Source organism: Argiope bruennichi, chromosome 4 (assembly GCF_947563725.1).
Source record: "Argiope bruennichi chromosome 4, qqArgBrue1.1, whole genome shotgun sequence".
In the NCBI taxonomy this organism is placed as follows: Eukaryota; Metazoa; Arthropoda; class Arachnida; order Araneae; family Araneidae; genus Argiope; species Argiope bruennichi.
Genome location: NC_079154.1, coordinates 104997950 through 105013020, shown reverse-complemented (window position 1 = coordinate 105013020; position 15071 = coordinate 104997950). Strand labels below are relative to the sequence as shown.

Here is a 15071-nt window from a genome sequence, read left to right as displayed (position 1 = left end):
CACTCACTTGTCACTGGACCGAATTTTTCGAAATTCACTCATGTAAATTTTACATTCTCTTCTCGTTATTTTTTTCTTCCGATTTTTTTAGTAATATGTTACCTCTTAAGTAAATCATCTGTTTAACCTTGCACAACCATTTACTGAGTAATCTCATTGCCATGCCGTTACTCTTATGCTCAGTTATATCCGGAGGTCACGAACTCCATAATACTCCCCTCAGTTCGACAAATAACATCCAGAGTCATATAAAATAAGAACTCCAAACTCATTGTCAGTATATAATAGACAAATCTCTCGTCCAGAACCATTTAAAATAATCAATTCAGACTTGTGGCCTGTAGGAACTACCATATGTCTATCTTCCAGCATCATTTAACTTAACTAATAAACAGCATGCTGTGAAGCAAATCTACCGTTCATAACCATTTAGCTCAATAATGTCAACCGCGTTGCCAGCGCCTATTATCACATGTTTCCCATTCAGAACCATTTAGTAAAAGGATGTCAAACTCGATATCAGAATATATTATCACACTTCTTTATACAAACCATTTATCACAAGAAAGTGGAACTTATAACCAGTTTAGAGGTATGAGACGCGTGAGGATAGAACCTGGGACCTTTTGGTTAGCTGTCCAGTAACGATCCGATTTTACCAAAACAGCTGTTCGGGTAGAAGCGCTGTTACTGGCTTATATGCAATTCACCACAGTACTCTCCCTCCAGTGAGTCGAACGATACGGATGTTGAGTGGTGATGTATTGAGTTATTATTAGTAGCTGTTGTCTTAATGGGCCTGTACCCAGTTTGAATAGCGCCAAGCATTATGGCCAGCGTTTTTGTGGGTGCTAATGCGCCAAGTGTGTCTGGCGACTTTTTGGGTTGCTGCGTCACGTGAGTCTGACGACTTCGTTGCGCCAAGTGAGTCTGGCGACTTTAGTTGCGGGTAGATGGCGCCACAACAGCTGTACGAAGGTTGAAGGTTCAGCGTCCGAGGTCACCAATGAAGAGGTATGGGAAGCACTAGGATAGAATCTGGGACCTTTTGGTTAGCAGTCCAGTAACGATCCGATTTTACTAAAACAGCTGTTCGGGTAGAAGCGCTGTTACTGGCTCATATGCAATTCACCACACCAGCATGACAGATTAGTGTTTATGAATGGTAGATTCCGAATCGCTTATACATAACCATTGGGATCAAGAATTTCAAACAAGTGACCAAAGTCTACTATCACACTTCTCCTAATAAGAACCAGTCAGGACAAGAATGTCAAACTCATTGCCAGCTTGTACTATAGCACTTCTATCATAGAACCTTTCAGCGGTGGAAAGTCAAGAAGAACGTCGGTATGTCTGATTAAAAAAATCTATCTTTCGTAACATTTAAAATAAGAATGTTAAACTCGCTGCCAGCATATGCAGTCACACGTTTATCAATCAGAGTCACTCAGCAAAAGAAAATCAAACTTGTATTTAATGCGAAATCAAGATTCAACTCTCTCAAAAGGATCCAGCAATGAATGAATGAATTGAAGGGATAAAAATAAAAATTTGATTGATATCTTCGTGTCTGTTATTTCCATAAGATTCTTTAGTTTTTACAAATTTGGAGAATAATACAACATTCTTTACAAAGTTAATGACATGTTATAACAAGAAATGTTACATTCCTTGCAAAGTTAATGATTTTTAGTTTCAGTTACCTGATTGCTCGCAAATTTTGCTGACTAACAAAGAAAAAGTTTGTATGGACCATATTTGAATTAGGTCGTACTAAAATTTCAGCACCATATGTTTTCAGATATTAAAAGATGCATTTATTACTTGAATAATTGTGTTACAAAAGATCGGGAAGTTTTTATAGAGTAGACGATATATGTTTTAATATTCTTTTCCAACTAATGTAACAGAAACATTATCTGTCTCCTATTTTTCGGGCTGTCACAGTCGGTTCAACACTACTTTATCTAACAGTAAAATGTCAAGTTTTTGTTATATTTCCCTGTGTCGCAGATTTATATTACTATAGCGATATTTAAGAAATGTAATAAAAAAACGCAGAGTAAACTAAATTTAAATTAAAACTCATGCAACAGTTTATTTGCCAAACCTCATATTTGATACAATCTTACTATTTTTCTACCCCTTCTTTTCAAATTAAACAGAGGTGCTTCCTTTGCACTCAATTAATTTTCATAATTTCTTTCTATTTAAATAAGTCCTCCACTTTCATCCGTTCAACTCTTGAAACCTACAATCCCATGTAGTCTGCTCTCCAAATATTTCAAAAGATTGTCATCATATTGATTCTTGCATATATTGAATACTTGCTCTTTATTAAAAGTATGCCACATACTTTTTTTTTATATATAAATACACATTTAAACCAAATTGAATGGAAAGAATCTTAATTTACTTGGAAGTTTACTCGAAAAGATTTTAATAATCTTTTTAAAATCAAACATGTATCTCGCATAGTCTAAATGAGGGTTAATTTGTAAAAGTGTTCTATAATGTTCTGAATATTTAATGATTCTTGAAGTCTCTTTGATTTCACATAGCATATCATTATTTATATCCATTTTTATATGATTTAATTTTTCTTTATATGCGCGAGTAAGTAAATAAATTATCTGCATTTTCCCTAGAAAAACAGTTTTAAAAGATATAAAATTTCGCTCCTGATAAGATATAAAATTTCGCTGCTGAACATGTTTACATCGAGTCTAAGATCATGGTCACATGAGCGAAATTTGATTGGTCTCACGTCTTTTATTTTTATTCTGTTGAAAAGTAAACATGACTGCACAGCTAGCAATAAGTAGCAGGAAGGAAAGCTAATAGCGCCATCCTTTTATTGTAGTTAGAAAGGATTGCAGCAACCAAGAGTAGGTAAAGGCTTTTCATACAGTTATGTGACAGTGCTCTACCATGGACTATATTACTATTACATTTGCGATACTGTCTTTATACTAAATTTTCATAATTCTATCAACTTTTGATTAAAATCTGTTTAGAGGGTGTCCGTCTGTCCCGCTGTTCGAAATTAACACGATAATTGCAAAACGAAGAGAGCTAGATAGATATAATTAGGTACACAGATTTAACATATATAGTATAGACGCTATAGTATGTTCAAATTTTAATTCAGATTTAATTAAATAAAATCAATTTTCGAATGAAATTTCCAACTACGGGCTGACTGTTAGTGTGTACTTTCAGAAACATGTAAACGCGATTCGAAAACTCAGTGAATTAAATATATCAAATTTGTTAGGGGATTTTTAGACTACAAAATCAAAATTTGATCTGAATGAGATTTTGTGATTACAAATATAGGTCTGTGTCAAATTTTGGTTTCAATTGGTAGGAAAAAAAACGAAAAACGGTCTAAAACAAAAATTCGATTTTCGGATACTTTAAACCGCATGCGAGAGATTAATCGCCAAAACTCTCGCCAAGGATGATACAATCAAATTCTTGCCAAAGGTAAATATTTCGAAACTATTATACGCCAAAGTAATGCAAGGCATCCTCAGGGATAATACATTTTTCAGACAGTATGCGAGAAAGTTTGGAGAGACCATCCCAGCCTGTTTAAAATGTGAGCTGTCATTCGCTTATTATAGTTAGAAAGCTAGATTAAGCGGCGGATTCCACACTAACTGGTGGAACATTTGTTGAGAGCCTGAGTATGAATGCTCATAATCACCTTTCCTTAATGGATGTTTCAATGTTGCGAAACACAATTATTCTAACTTAATAATTCTATGCAGAGAATATGAGAAGAAGATTCGGAGGAGTAAACGAAATTTGTTGTCATGAGTTCTTAATGAGTAAACAGAGAAAAAAAAAAGGAAAAAAAAGAATGGGATTAGTAAAGATCTACTAATCATAAGAAATTCCAGGAGTTTTGTTATTATTATCCTACGGAGCTTAATTCAGTAAGCTATTTCTCAGCTCTTTCAGACTAACAAAAAGTCGTATTCCAGCTCGGAGAATCAAAGGGAGATCTTTATTCAGGTGCTACGAGAGGTCGTTGACCACAGATAAAAGAATTTTTTTTGTCGTAGCTTTATTGCTAAGCGACGATGTGAGGACGATATTTCACGATTGGTTTTTTACTGGGGGGGGGGGGGGGGATTAGTGAGGAATTGATTAGATTGTAACATTACCCACTTTGCCCATTCTTTGAAAGAAGTTGCCGCTATTTTCTTAATTAATTCTCCGAGGAATAGGATATTCAGGTCTTTCCTGGTACTGTCATTTCTGACAAACCATGGAATTTGCCGAAGAATGATATTTTGGAGATTTTCTAATTCAGAAATGTGAGATTTAGAGGCAGCTTCCCAGATGAAGGCTCACACATAGTGTGTGAGTAATGCACTACAAATAATTTCATACATTCCAAAGATGCATTATACGGGCGTCACTTTTCTACTGAATTAGGTGTACAAATCACAATGATGTATCAAAATGGAATAGCTAATAATCATCCGTTTATTGTGGTTAGAAGGTGTTCCAGCGGCCGAGAGTAAGTGGAGGCTCCCAATGCTATTTTTATTTAATTACAAGTCACCCCGTTACCACAGAACTAAGCCGTATAAATAGGCAACCACACAATACTACTATTGGAGCTCTACGTTTAAAAAAATCGCAGCTTATTATCACCACTGAAAAATCACCCGCTTGTTATGATTGGAAATTTAGAATAAGCAGAGGTTTCCACATACGAATACTCCGTAACAAAGCAGCTACTGTGGTGAAAGCTTATAAGCCAGATAGCAACTACGAAACATGAGTATTACTTTTGTCTTGTGGTCTTGTTACTCGGTTGCGAATCACAAGGCCCCAGGTTCTATCCTCGCTTATAACAATCCGCTATATTGGTGATCTCGGACGATGAACCTTCAACCTTCGTACAGCTGTTGTGGTGCCATCTACCCACAGCAACCCAAAGTCGTCAGACTCATTTGACGCGGCAACATAAAGTCGTCAATCTCACTTGGCGCAACAGCAACAGCAACCACTCATCCACACACGCTCGCCATAACGCTTGGTGCTTCTTAAATGCTCAAATGGGTAAAGGTGCATTAGACTCAACAGCCATATCGTTCGTCTTACCTCCGACTCACTGGTAGGAGAGTACTGTGGTGAAAGCTTATAAGCCAGATAGCAGCTACGAAACACGAGCAATTGCTTTTGTCTTGTGGTCTTGTTACTCGGCTGTGAACCACAAGGTCCGAGGTTCTATCCTCGCTCATTACAATCCGTTACACTACCTTCCAAAAATGCATTAAGCGATCGACACTTTTTTAAGAACAAGTCATGCAAGCGTACTATCAGTGGTCGACCGCCAAACCAAATGCTTTCTTCCAGAGAATACACAAGTCGATGGACCATTTGATGAATATATCAGAGAGGTAGGGAATAATGTCGAGAAATGGGGTATTTATTCTACCTCTACCTTTGCTTGTTGAAGTTTAAAATTAAAGTGCAGATAGTCTTTGACTTAGCCACTATTTATTTCAATTAACGCCCGTAATCTAAAAGAATAAGATTCAAACTTTTGTAGAAGGAAGTTTTCTTTTATCATCTGAACTTTTTTCATAAGAGAATTTTAAATGCATGTTGTTTTTTAAACAATCAAACTGTATAATGGCATCACACCATTAAAACATACCTATCCTCTCATAGCAATTTGATTTCCAATGCAATTATCTCTGGCACTGAACTTTTAGTTTAAAAGCTTCACTTCTAAATTTCAAAACAAATTGGCAACTCTACTGATAAAATAAAACTGACCAGAAGCATTAAGTAGTCCAGCATCATAACTCTAGCTAAATTTTATTTTATGCTCCTGTCCAAAAGCGCATTCTTTTGAGCCCTTGCTATAAATCATCCACTACCATCAAAAACAGATATGTATTCGAATACAGCGTAAAATGTGAGAAGCGGCCATGTGCAAAATGGAAAAACATCTGGATTATATCAACGTGCTTTTTATTTTTGACGTTTTCCTTTTCTTGAAATTGAAAATGCAGAGGGCAGAATATTTTTTATATTCTGAAAGGGTAGAATGCCAAACAAGAAATGATCCTTTTTCTCTCCTTAACTCTTTGGGGTAGGAATAAATTTCGAGTGATTTGAAAAAGAATTCGGAAATTCTGTTGATGCCTTTTTTTCTGTCTTGTATACGAAATGTAGAAAAAGAAAGTATTGTTTTAATAAAAAGAAAGTCCCATGTTTTCAATCTCTCTGAATCAGAAAAAAAAACGTATTTCAGAAAATATGTCTGTTAATCTCTCCGTGAAATACAATAGTTCAATACGTTTATGAAAACAAATTATCGTCGATCGTTTTTATCACTTTAAAACTCCCTGCTCAGTGACTGAAGGGTTGAATTTTCAATTAATTTGAATAAAGCTTGATATTATTTTAATATCTTCATTTTAGATCTAGAATGAACATTTTAAAATAATCCTTTCCCCCTCCCCCTTCTTATTAGGTGAAATTTCCTCCTCCTACTGGGTAACTCTAATCTTCACCTATTTAGAGATCAAAAAACAAAATTTTTAAATAACATTAAAATATTTTTTAAATAATCAATACTATGAAGAATATTGCTTGTAAAGCTGTTGTAGAGTTTGAAATTCTGAATAAAAGGAATACTAAAACTTATTATATTCAAAGGAAATAAAATTCCCAATTCTATTTCAAAATGTTGTTTCACTTGTGGTGAATTACATATAAGCCAGTAACAGCGCTTCTACCCGAACAGCTGTTTTGGCAAAATCGGATCGTTACTGGACTGCTAACCAAAAGGTCCCAGGTTCTATCCTAGTGCGTCCCATACCTCTTCATTGGTGACCTCGGACGCTGAACCTTCAACTTCGTACAGCTGTTGTGGCGCCATCTACCCGCAACTAAAGTCTCCAGACTCACTTGGCGCAACGAAGTCGTCAGACTCACGTGACGCAGCAACCCAAAAAGTCGCCAGACACACTTGGCGCATTAGCACCCACAAAAGCGCTGGCCATTAAGACAACAGCTACTAATAATAACTCAATACATCACCACTCAACATCCATATCGTTTGTCTCCCCTTCGACTCACTGGAGGGAGAGTACTGTGGTGAATTGCATATAAGCCAGTAACAGCACTTCTACCCGAACAGCTGTTTTGGTAAAATCTGATCGTTACTGGACTGCTAACCAAAAAATCCCAGGTTTTATCCTAGCGCGTCCCATACCTCTTCACACTCCTTAAATAAGCGTTTGAAGCTAGAACAGACCCATATTATCAATTCACTTTGCCTAAAATTATATAATATAAAATATGTTCAAGACTTCATTATAATTATTGAAGGGTTTTACTTTGGATATTTTTGAGAAAAATAAACAATATTAAACATTTTAATTTTAGATCAGTTTCGATTTTTTAAATATAAGCGTATTTCCGTAATCATTAATGTCGGTTAATTCACTGTCGCTTTCTTTTGCTTATAATGTTTCATATGCTTTTTTCATGTCATCTTCTGGCATCTCTTCTACATTAATGTCGATTTCATTCTTTGATTAATTGAATTTATAAAGGCATCCTCATTTTCTAAAAAATCGATACATCTTTAGCCCTTAAATATAAAATTGTAGATCATGTTAGAAAATGTTAGATGAATTGGTTCCTGATGAGGCGGACCAGCTCATGGGTTCCTAGTTTGAATGGTTTCTCATGTATGTTTCCTTGTGGGGAGCCAGTCTAGGAACCCTTCATGTTTGATTTTTCCCACAATTTCCATCCATAATATTTGTCAAATTCGGTCAAAGGGAAAGTCTCTTGATTTGCAAGGAAAAAATGTGCATATACAATTATTGTATAGTAATTGTATGTGTGAGCCGTAGAAACTAAATGTTATTTGCATTGTATTCATTAGAGATTATTAAAAATGAAATCTGTAGAATCCTAAGGTTCTTCGTTTCTTTTATAATCATCTCTTCTCTCCCCCCCCCTCCCACCATTTCTTCATCCGCCTTCCACCTTTTTCGTACTCTTATTCCCATTATATAATATTATTACGAAATTTCCGGGTTCGTTTGGATAGTGGAAGTTATATGGTGTGGAGAAAGCTCAATCAGCAGGCGGCAGTAGAAAAAAACAACGATGTTTATTTACACGAAGACAGGACAAGACAGCACAAAGACGACAACTATATACGGCATAGAGAAGACAATTATCTTCAGCCGAGACGGGTACACAGCAGCATACAACAAGACTCTACTGCAGACAGCTTCGCACAGCTTAGTTCAGCACTAGCTTGACTCCGTCACTGCTCTGCTAATCTCTGGAAGACTCGTTCTTTATCGTCGATTCCGACTACTCCCGGCAGCTGCAGACTGCTTCCTTTTATAGGTGTATAGGAACCAACTATGCTAGGAAGCAGCATCACAGATTCGTAACAATATTTTCAATACAATATCAGAAATAACAAAGAACTTTCCATATCTTTTACGTATTATCTGTGAAATACGTTTAATATTATGAAGAAAGCGGTGTTCTTTTTTATTATTATTATTATTAATTTTCTCACAGCTGTATTACAGCAAAATTTAAAAACAGATTTAATCTTAATATTTATTTAAGTAGTGATAATCACTTGACTCTGAGTTTCTGAAATATTTGTATAAACAATGCGTTTGACAGCATTGGTTGTGTCTGAGGTATTGTTTATGCTAATCCTTAAACAAAAAACAGCTTTTTTTTTTTTTTTTTTTTTTTTTTTTACTAATTACAAACTTTTACTCACAGGTTAACGATAGCAGAGAATAAAAATTATGTTAATTCTATATTTGAAAAAGAATTAACAACTTTCTTCAAATAAATTTCGAATCTGTTTATATATATATATATATATATATATATATCCTCCCACAATGTACTAAAAGAAAGAAAATCTCTTTATCTTAATTATTTTATGCATTTTAGTCCTTAATATACAATTCAATATTATAAATAATCGGATTCTTCGAGAAAAATTCCAATGTTCCCTAACAGGTGTCGCCACGATATGGAACTAAAATTTAGTTAAATTCATTCATTAGCTGGTAATGATTGAGCACTGAAAATATTAAAATAGAATATATCTAGTAAATCGGAGAGTGAAAATTAGTGAAAAAGAACCAATTTCAAAATTCCATGTTTACAAAATGAAACAAATCAAGTTAAATAAATCTTTAAAAATGCAATTACCTAGGTTGAAGGGTTCCACCCATATGTTTTAATTCATACAGTTACATAAAGACGAATGAAATATTTATCAATAAATATCCGAAACCACGTCATTAATCTTTCACATCATATCTCTGTATCTTCCCATCTTTATTTTTCTAGGCTGCAACGCTGATTCCGAGACGTGCAATTATTGCCGTTTGTCCGAGAGCAGCGATTCCTGCGAATGCCGGGACAGCACAGACGGCGAGAGGTCTTCTTCCTCACCTGACGGGAATGAAACCAGGTAATAAAAGGTTCATTTGTTTGGAAAATTCTGATTTTTGTAATTGCTTTACCTTGAATATGTATCCTAGCAATACTGTGTGGTACACGCAATTTAATGATATTATGAAACATTTCTTATATCCTTTGGAATACTGATCAGTTATATTTGAAATATTTATCTTTCATATTACTACAGAAAAGAATGCTATATCATAATAAAGTATATTTAACCTAGTTAGAAAGTATGTGACCAAAAAATGAAATAATCTTTAAAAACTATATATTTTTAATTAGATTGATTTCTTTTAATATAATTTGTGCACATTAACTAAATAGTCATTTTGATATTTATGATAACTGCTAATTGCATTGCATATTCCTATTGACTTTCAATTTTTAATTCATACTGATTATGACTATGATTGAATTATACTATGGTAATCAATTCTTATTTAATTTTTTCTATGTAAAATACAATGGAAATAATTATATAAAGTAAAAAGCGACGATTGACATAAACTGAAGAAATTAATTAAAAATAAAAATATTAATTCATCAATATTTTAGAAATTTGGTTTTAGATGCATAATAAAAGCTTGAGTTAATTAAGTAATACTAATTTAAATATTTGTTTGTATTGTAATCGCATAGTTAAGGGATTGCTCATGGACCATAGTGACTAGATGCTAAGGTGTTAGCTCCGGAACTAAAGATTTCTAAATTCGAAACTGGATTTTACAGAAGAACCACTGTATAAAGTTTCGTTTCCATGGCCTGTGACCTGACTTGCCTAAAGTCCTATTTGGACACATGTTTTCCATCGGAATTCGATAAATGGCCCTATTCCCAATGCGTGTATATTATCATCCCTTCTTTTGCTACCTTTAATATCTGAAAATTAAACGATATTTTAGAAAAAAGTCTACACCACCTCAGGCACCCAGGCAAAGTAACAAATGGTTGCATCCGCAAGATGGGAATTATGGCTAAATCTGCCACACCAAAACAAGTTTAAGAGGACTTGCTAAATAGGAAGGGATCAAGCTTCCTTGTTTTTAGTATTTTGTTGAAATTTGGAGAGGAAGAACCATTTTCAGATGTTGTCCTCTTTATATGAATAGAGTTCAAAAATGATGAAACCTGTCGAAACATTTCCTTCATATTGATTCAAAACAGAATGATAACATCATTGTGCTGAATTAAAACTAGATAGCAAAAGAAATATAATCATTGTAGTGAATGTTCTTCTATTTATCCTTAAGATTTAAAACTTTTTTAATCCTTTTTCTTTTTATTCGGAATTTCATTTAATTGATATTTAGCTTTCTTGTGGTCATTCATTTTAATCCTACAATGCTCTAAGAAGTAATACTTGAATTCCAACACGTTGATAGTCATTAAAATAATTCACTATTTCGATTTATCACAAATTTGCATTATTTGGCACATGAAATGGTTTCCGAAGAAAACTGCTTGACATTCAAAAGCATCCATTTCTCCAAGGAAGTGATGACTGTGAAATATAACGCTTGTGAATGCTTATTTCATTATTAACTGATGATTTCATTGCATTTGTCTTTTCCTTAGGAGAAAAAATAAATATTAATATGTAAAATGATTGCTGTATATTAATAAAATTGGTGATCTAATATGTTGTTTCGTGAAGAATATATTGATATTTTCAATATGCTTGCGAAAAACACATGCTATCGTTAGAAGCCACTAGCGTATGAAATGCTGGACAAGACAATACTTGGATTAATGTGAAAATCTGCCTTCCTTTATTTTGAATTTTACCATGCATAAATATACAAAAACATAAAGTCAAACATTTTTGAAATTCCTTTCAAGATAAGTGAAATTGACCGATTTCCTTGAAACTTGCCATCCTCAATCGCGCTTCGAATTTGGTTGATTAGATATTTTCAAATCGCAGCATGGTTATGAACAGGCTCATGCCTACATAAATCCCCGATGAATTCATACATCTGTTGATAAGAAAAAGATGTATACCAGTGGTGGTACATAAATATAAGAACATATTAAAAGCATGTTTTTGCTTATAGAAATCTGCAATGCTTTAGTTTAGAATATTATTATCTCCAACTTTCAATATAAAATCACATTAATGTTTTACAAAATAAGGCCTTTTCAGAAGGAGAAAGTGAAGAAGTTTTCATAACGTCTACAGAAGGAATCTACAAGGGTCAGCCAAAAAGTTAGTCTCATTGCTTAAGAAAACAAAAATGGATAGGAATTTTGCAATAACTTCATTTGTATCTTAAAATTCCATTCAAAATGTACTTTTCAATGTAATTTCCTCCATTACTTAAGTATTTGTCGAAGCTTGGTGCAAGATTTTCAATGTCTTCCACAAAGAAATCCCGTTTAATGTCCGATAACCATTTTTGCATTGCAGCTTTTACTTCGTCATTCGAGTAGTAACGTCGATTTTAATTCGATCGTTTGGATAATTATCACTTGACTGGAAATTTTACATTGCAATGTATCTTTAAAATTATTCGAGTATGTGCAATAGATTATAATTCGATTATCCAAGAATGCATCCATAGGCCGCGGTGGCCTGGTGGTAAGGTCTCGGCTTGTGAGCCGTAGGGTTTCAGGTTCGGGACCCGATTCCGCCGAAGAACCGTCGTGTAAGGGGTCTGTTGCACGTTAAATCCGTCATCCCAAATGTCCTCCCGCTGGTGTGGAGAGGGGGGTGCCAGCTCAGGTGTCGTCCTCGTCATCTGACCGCGGTTCAAAATGACGAGGTCCGTCCCAAAATAGCCATAGTGTTGCTTTACAACAGGACGTTAATATAACTAAACCAAACCAAACTAAACCAAGAATGCATCCAAAAAACTCATGTTGTAGCTGAGAACTTTAAATCTGACATAACTGATTTCAGGGCGAGATTATTGTTTTGGTTTAATATGCTCCCGATACTTATTATTTTTCTGGAACTTTAAATCTTATTTGAAAGTCTAGAATAAAATCCTTAATGAAAGCCTTCCCACATGAATATAATATTATATGAATTCATCCGAATGGTAAAGAATTTTTATCTAAGAAAGTTTTCGTAAAGTATTCGTATGACAAATCTTTCATCGCTGGCAGTTTAATGGCAGTTTTGCGTGATTCAAACAATTCTAGAGGATGCTCTGATGTAATATATTACAGGTGGTTATATAAGTAATCATATATTAAGAATGAAGTCTAAAACCGCTTAAAACTACCGATAAACATTCATTAACAAAACTTCAAATGATGTTTATGGCTATTTACAGAAATGTGCAAACGACCGTTTCTAAAATCTCTGCATTTCCAATCCAGATACAATTATAATTGTTTTTCCTTTAAAGGTATAAAATTCAAAAAATAATCGACGTATATGAAGAGTTGAAAAATTCTAAAAATAATCGACGTATATGAAGAGTTGAAAAATTCTAAAAATAATCGACATATATGAAGAGTTGAAAAATTCTAAAAATAATCGACGTATATGAAGAGTTGAAAAATTCTAAAAATAATCGACGTATATGAAGAGTTGAAAAATTCTAAAAATAATCGACATATATGAAGAGTTGAAAAATTCTAAAAATAATCGACATATATGAAGAGTTGAAAAATTCTAAAAATAATCGACGTATATGAAGAGTTGAAAAATTCTAAAAATAATCGACGTATATGAAGAGTTGAAAAATTCTAAAAATAATCGACATATATGAAGAGTTGAAAAATTCTAAAAATAATCGACGTATATGAAGAGTTGAAAAATTCTAAAAATAATCGACGTATATGAAGAGTTGAAAAATTCTAAAAATAATCGCCATATATGAAGAGTTGAAAAATTCTAAAAATAATCGCCATATATGAAGAGTTGAAAAATTCTAAAAATAATCGACATATATGAAGAGTTGAAAAATTCTAAAAATAATCGACGTATATGAAGAGTTGAAAAATTCTAAAAATAATCGACATATATGAAGAGTTGAAAAATTCTAAAAATAATCGACATATATGAAGAGTTGACAATGAAATCAGTTCAATTGTCCATTAAATCATATAGTAAAAGTTACAAGAAAATATCATTTAGTTACGCCTTGTCTTAGCAAACGCTCTGATGCAATTTTCCAAGCAGCAAATCTAGAATCCGGTAGATTCTTAATTAAATTGAGATGAATTATATGAAAATGTAATCGCTTTAATTTTGTTACATTTTATTCAATTCCAAATTTGTATTGTTACCAATCAGAGGAAAAGAATTTAAAAGATATTCGAACTTCTAATCTTAAATACCGTAACATAATTTTTAATCTTGAATCATCTGTATTTATATCATTTTGTAAGATTTACTCTTAACTAAGTAGATATTTTAATGTTTAAAATGTTTTTAATATTGTCGTATAAGTGCAGTAACTACAGCAATGAAAAGCATTATTGCAAAATATGCTATAAATAATATTTAGAAATTTAATAAGCTTGGTGGGAAAAAAGGTTTGGATATAAAGCAGGTGTCACTTTTTGAATTTTGAAGTCGTACGAAAATAGATGTAGTGTGTGTGTGTGTGTGTGTGTGTGTGTGTGTGTGTGTGTGTGTGTGTGTGTGTGTGTGTGTGTGTGTGTGTGTGTGTGTGTGTGTGTGTGTGTGTGTGTGTGTGTGTGTTGCATGTATGTTGACGCTCTACAGGACCAACTGTTTAATTCAGAGCTACTAAATTTAACACGTATATTCTCTGAAAGGTAGATATTGTTACAAAAATTTTTCTACAACAAAATACCGTCGATCAATCACAATAACGTAACGCATTTAATCGCTATAGTTCAGCAGCTTGCCTGCTGTCTAATCCTCTAAAATCTTTTACTTGTCGGTGATTCCGACTCCTCACACACACGACTTCTGACGATACACACAACTTCCTCGCATCTTCTGAGTGCCCGTCTTTTATAGTTCCGGGAGGCGGGGCTAGAATTTTCCAGACCAATCAGGGCGTATCTGAGTGTATCTTGGTTCCTACCGGATGGATCGTGAAACTTCTCGAACTTTCCAGTATGATCCATTTAGTCGCCAAATTCGTCGCCAAGCTCTCAGGTCATTGACGCGGCAGCCGCTCAGCACAGATCTTACAACGGTCTTTCTCACGATGACACTATTCATGCCGGGTAACAAAATTACAGATTTGTAACAATATGTACACATTTTTTAAAAATTTAATTGGAATTTCAGTTAAAAATAAGTGAGATTTTGTTAAAGGAATGTGCTAAAATTTTGTATATTTTAATTAAAATTTGAAAGCACCTTTCTTAGACAAATAAGTACCACATTTTATAGCTTTTGGAACAACGGTCTAGCGAAGTTTCAACGATTTAAACATATCACATAATTTACATATAATATTGACTCAATAACTGTCGTACATGTGTTGCACAATTTGCATGATAATAGGTTCATAAATATTATCATTTTAAAAAAACTTTTTGCACAAATTACCTAGTTTTACAAATCTTTAAGATGTTGGCATTCAGAACATTGAACAACATAGTCAAGATGGTGTGAAATATCTTATGCTAAT

General features: G+C 33.7%; 1 protein-coding gene across 1 annotated transcript in view; it reads left to right on the top strand.

Annotated features, from left to right (window-relative positions):
* LOC129966398 (uncharacterized) overlaps positions 1-15071 on the top strand; it is a 385065-nt gene that overhangs the window by 326007 nt on the left and 43987 nt on the right. The window contains exon 11 of the mRNA XM_056080822.1: positions 9391-9514. Coding sequence (XP_055936797.1) covers positions 9391-9514 — 124 coding nt within the window. The remainder of the gene's footprint in view (positions 1-9390; positions 9515-15071) is intronic.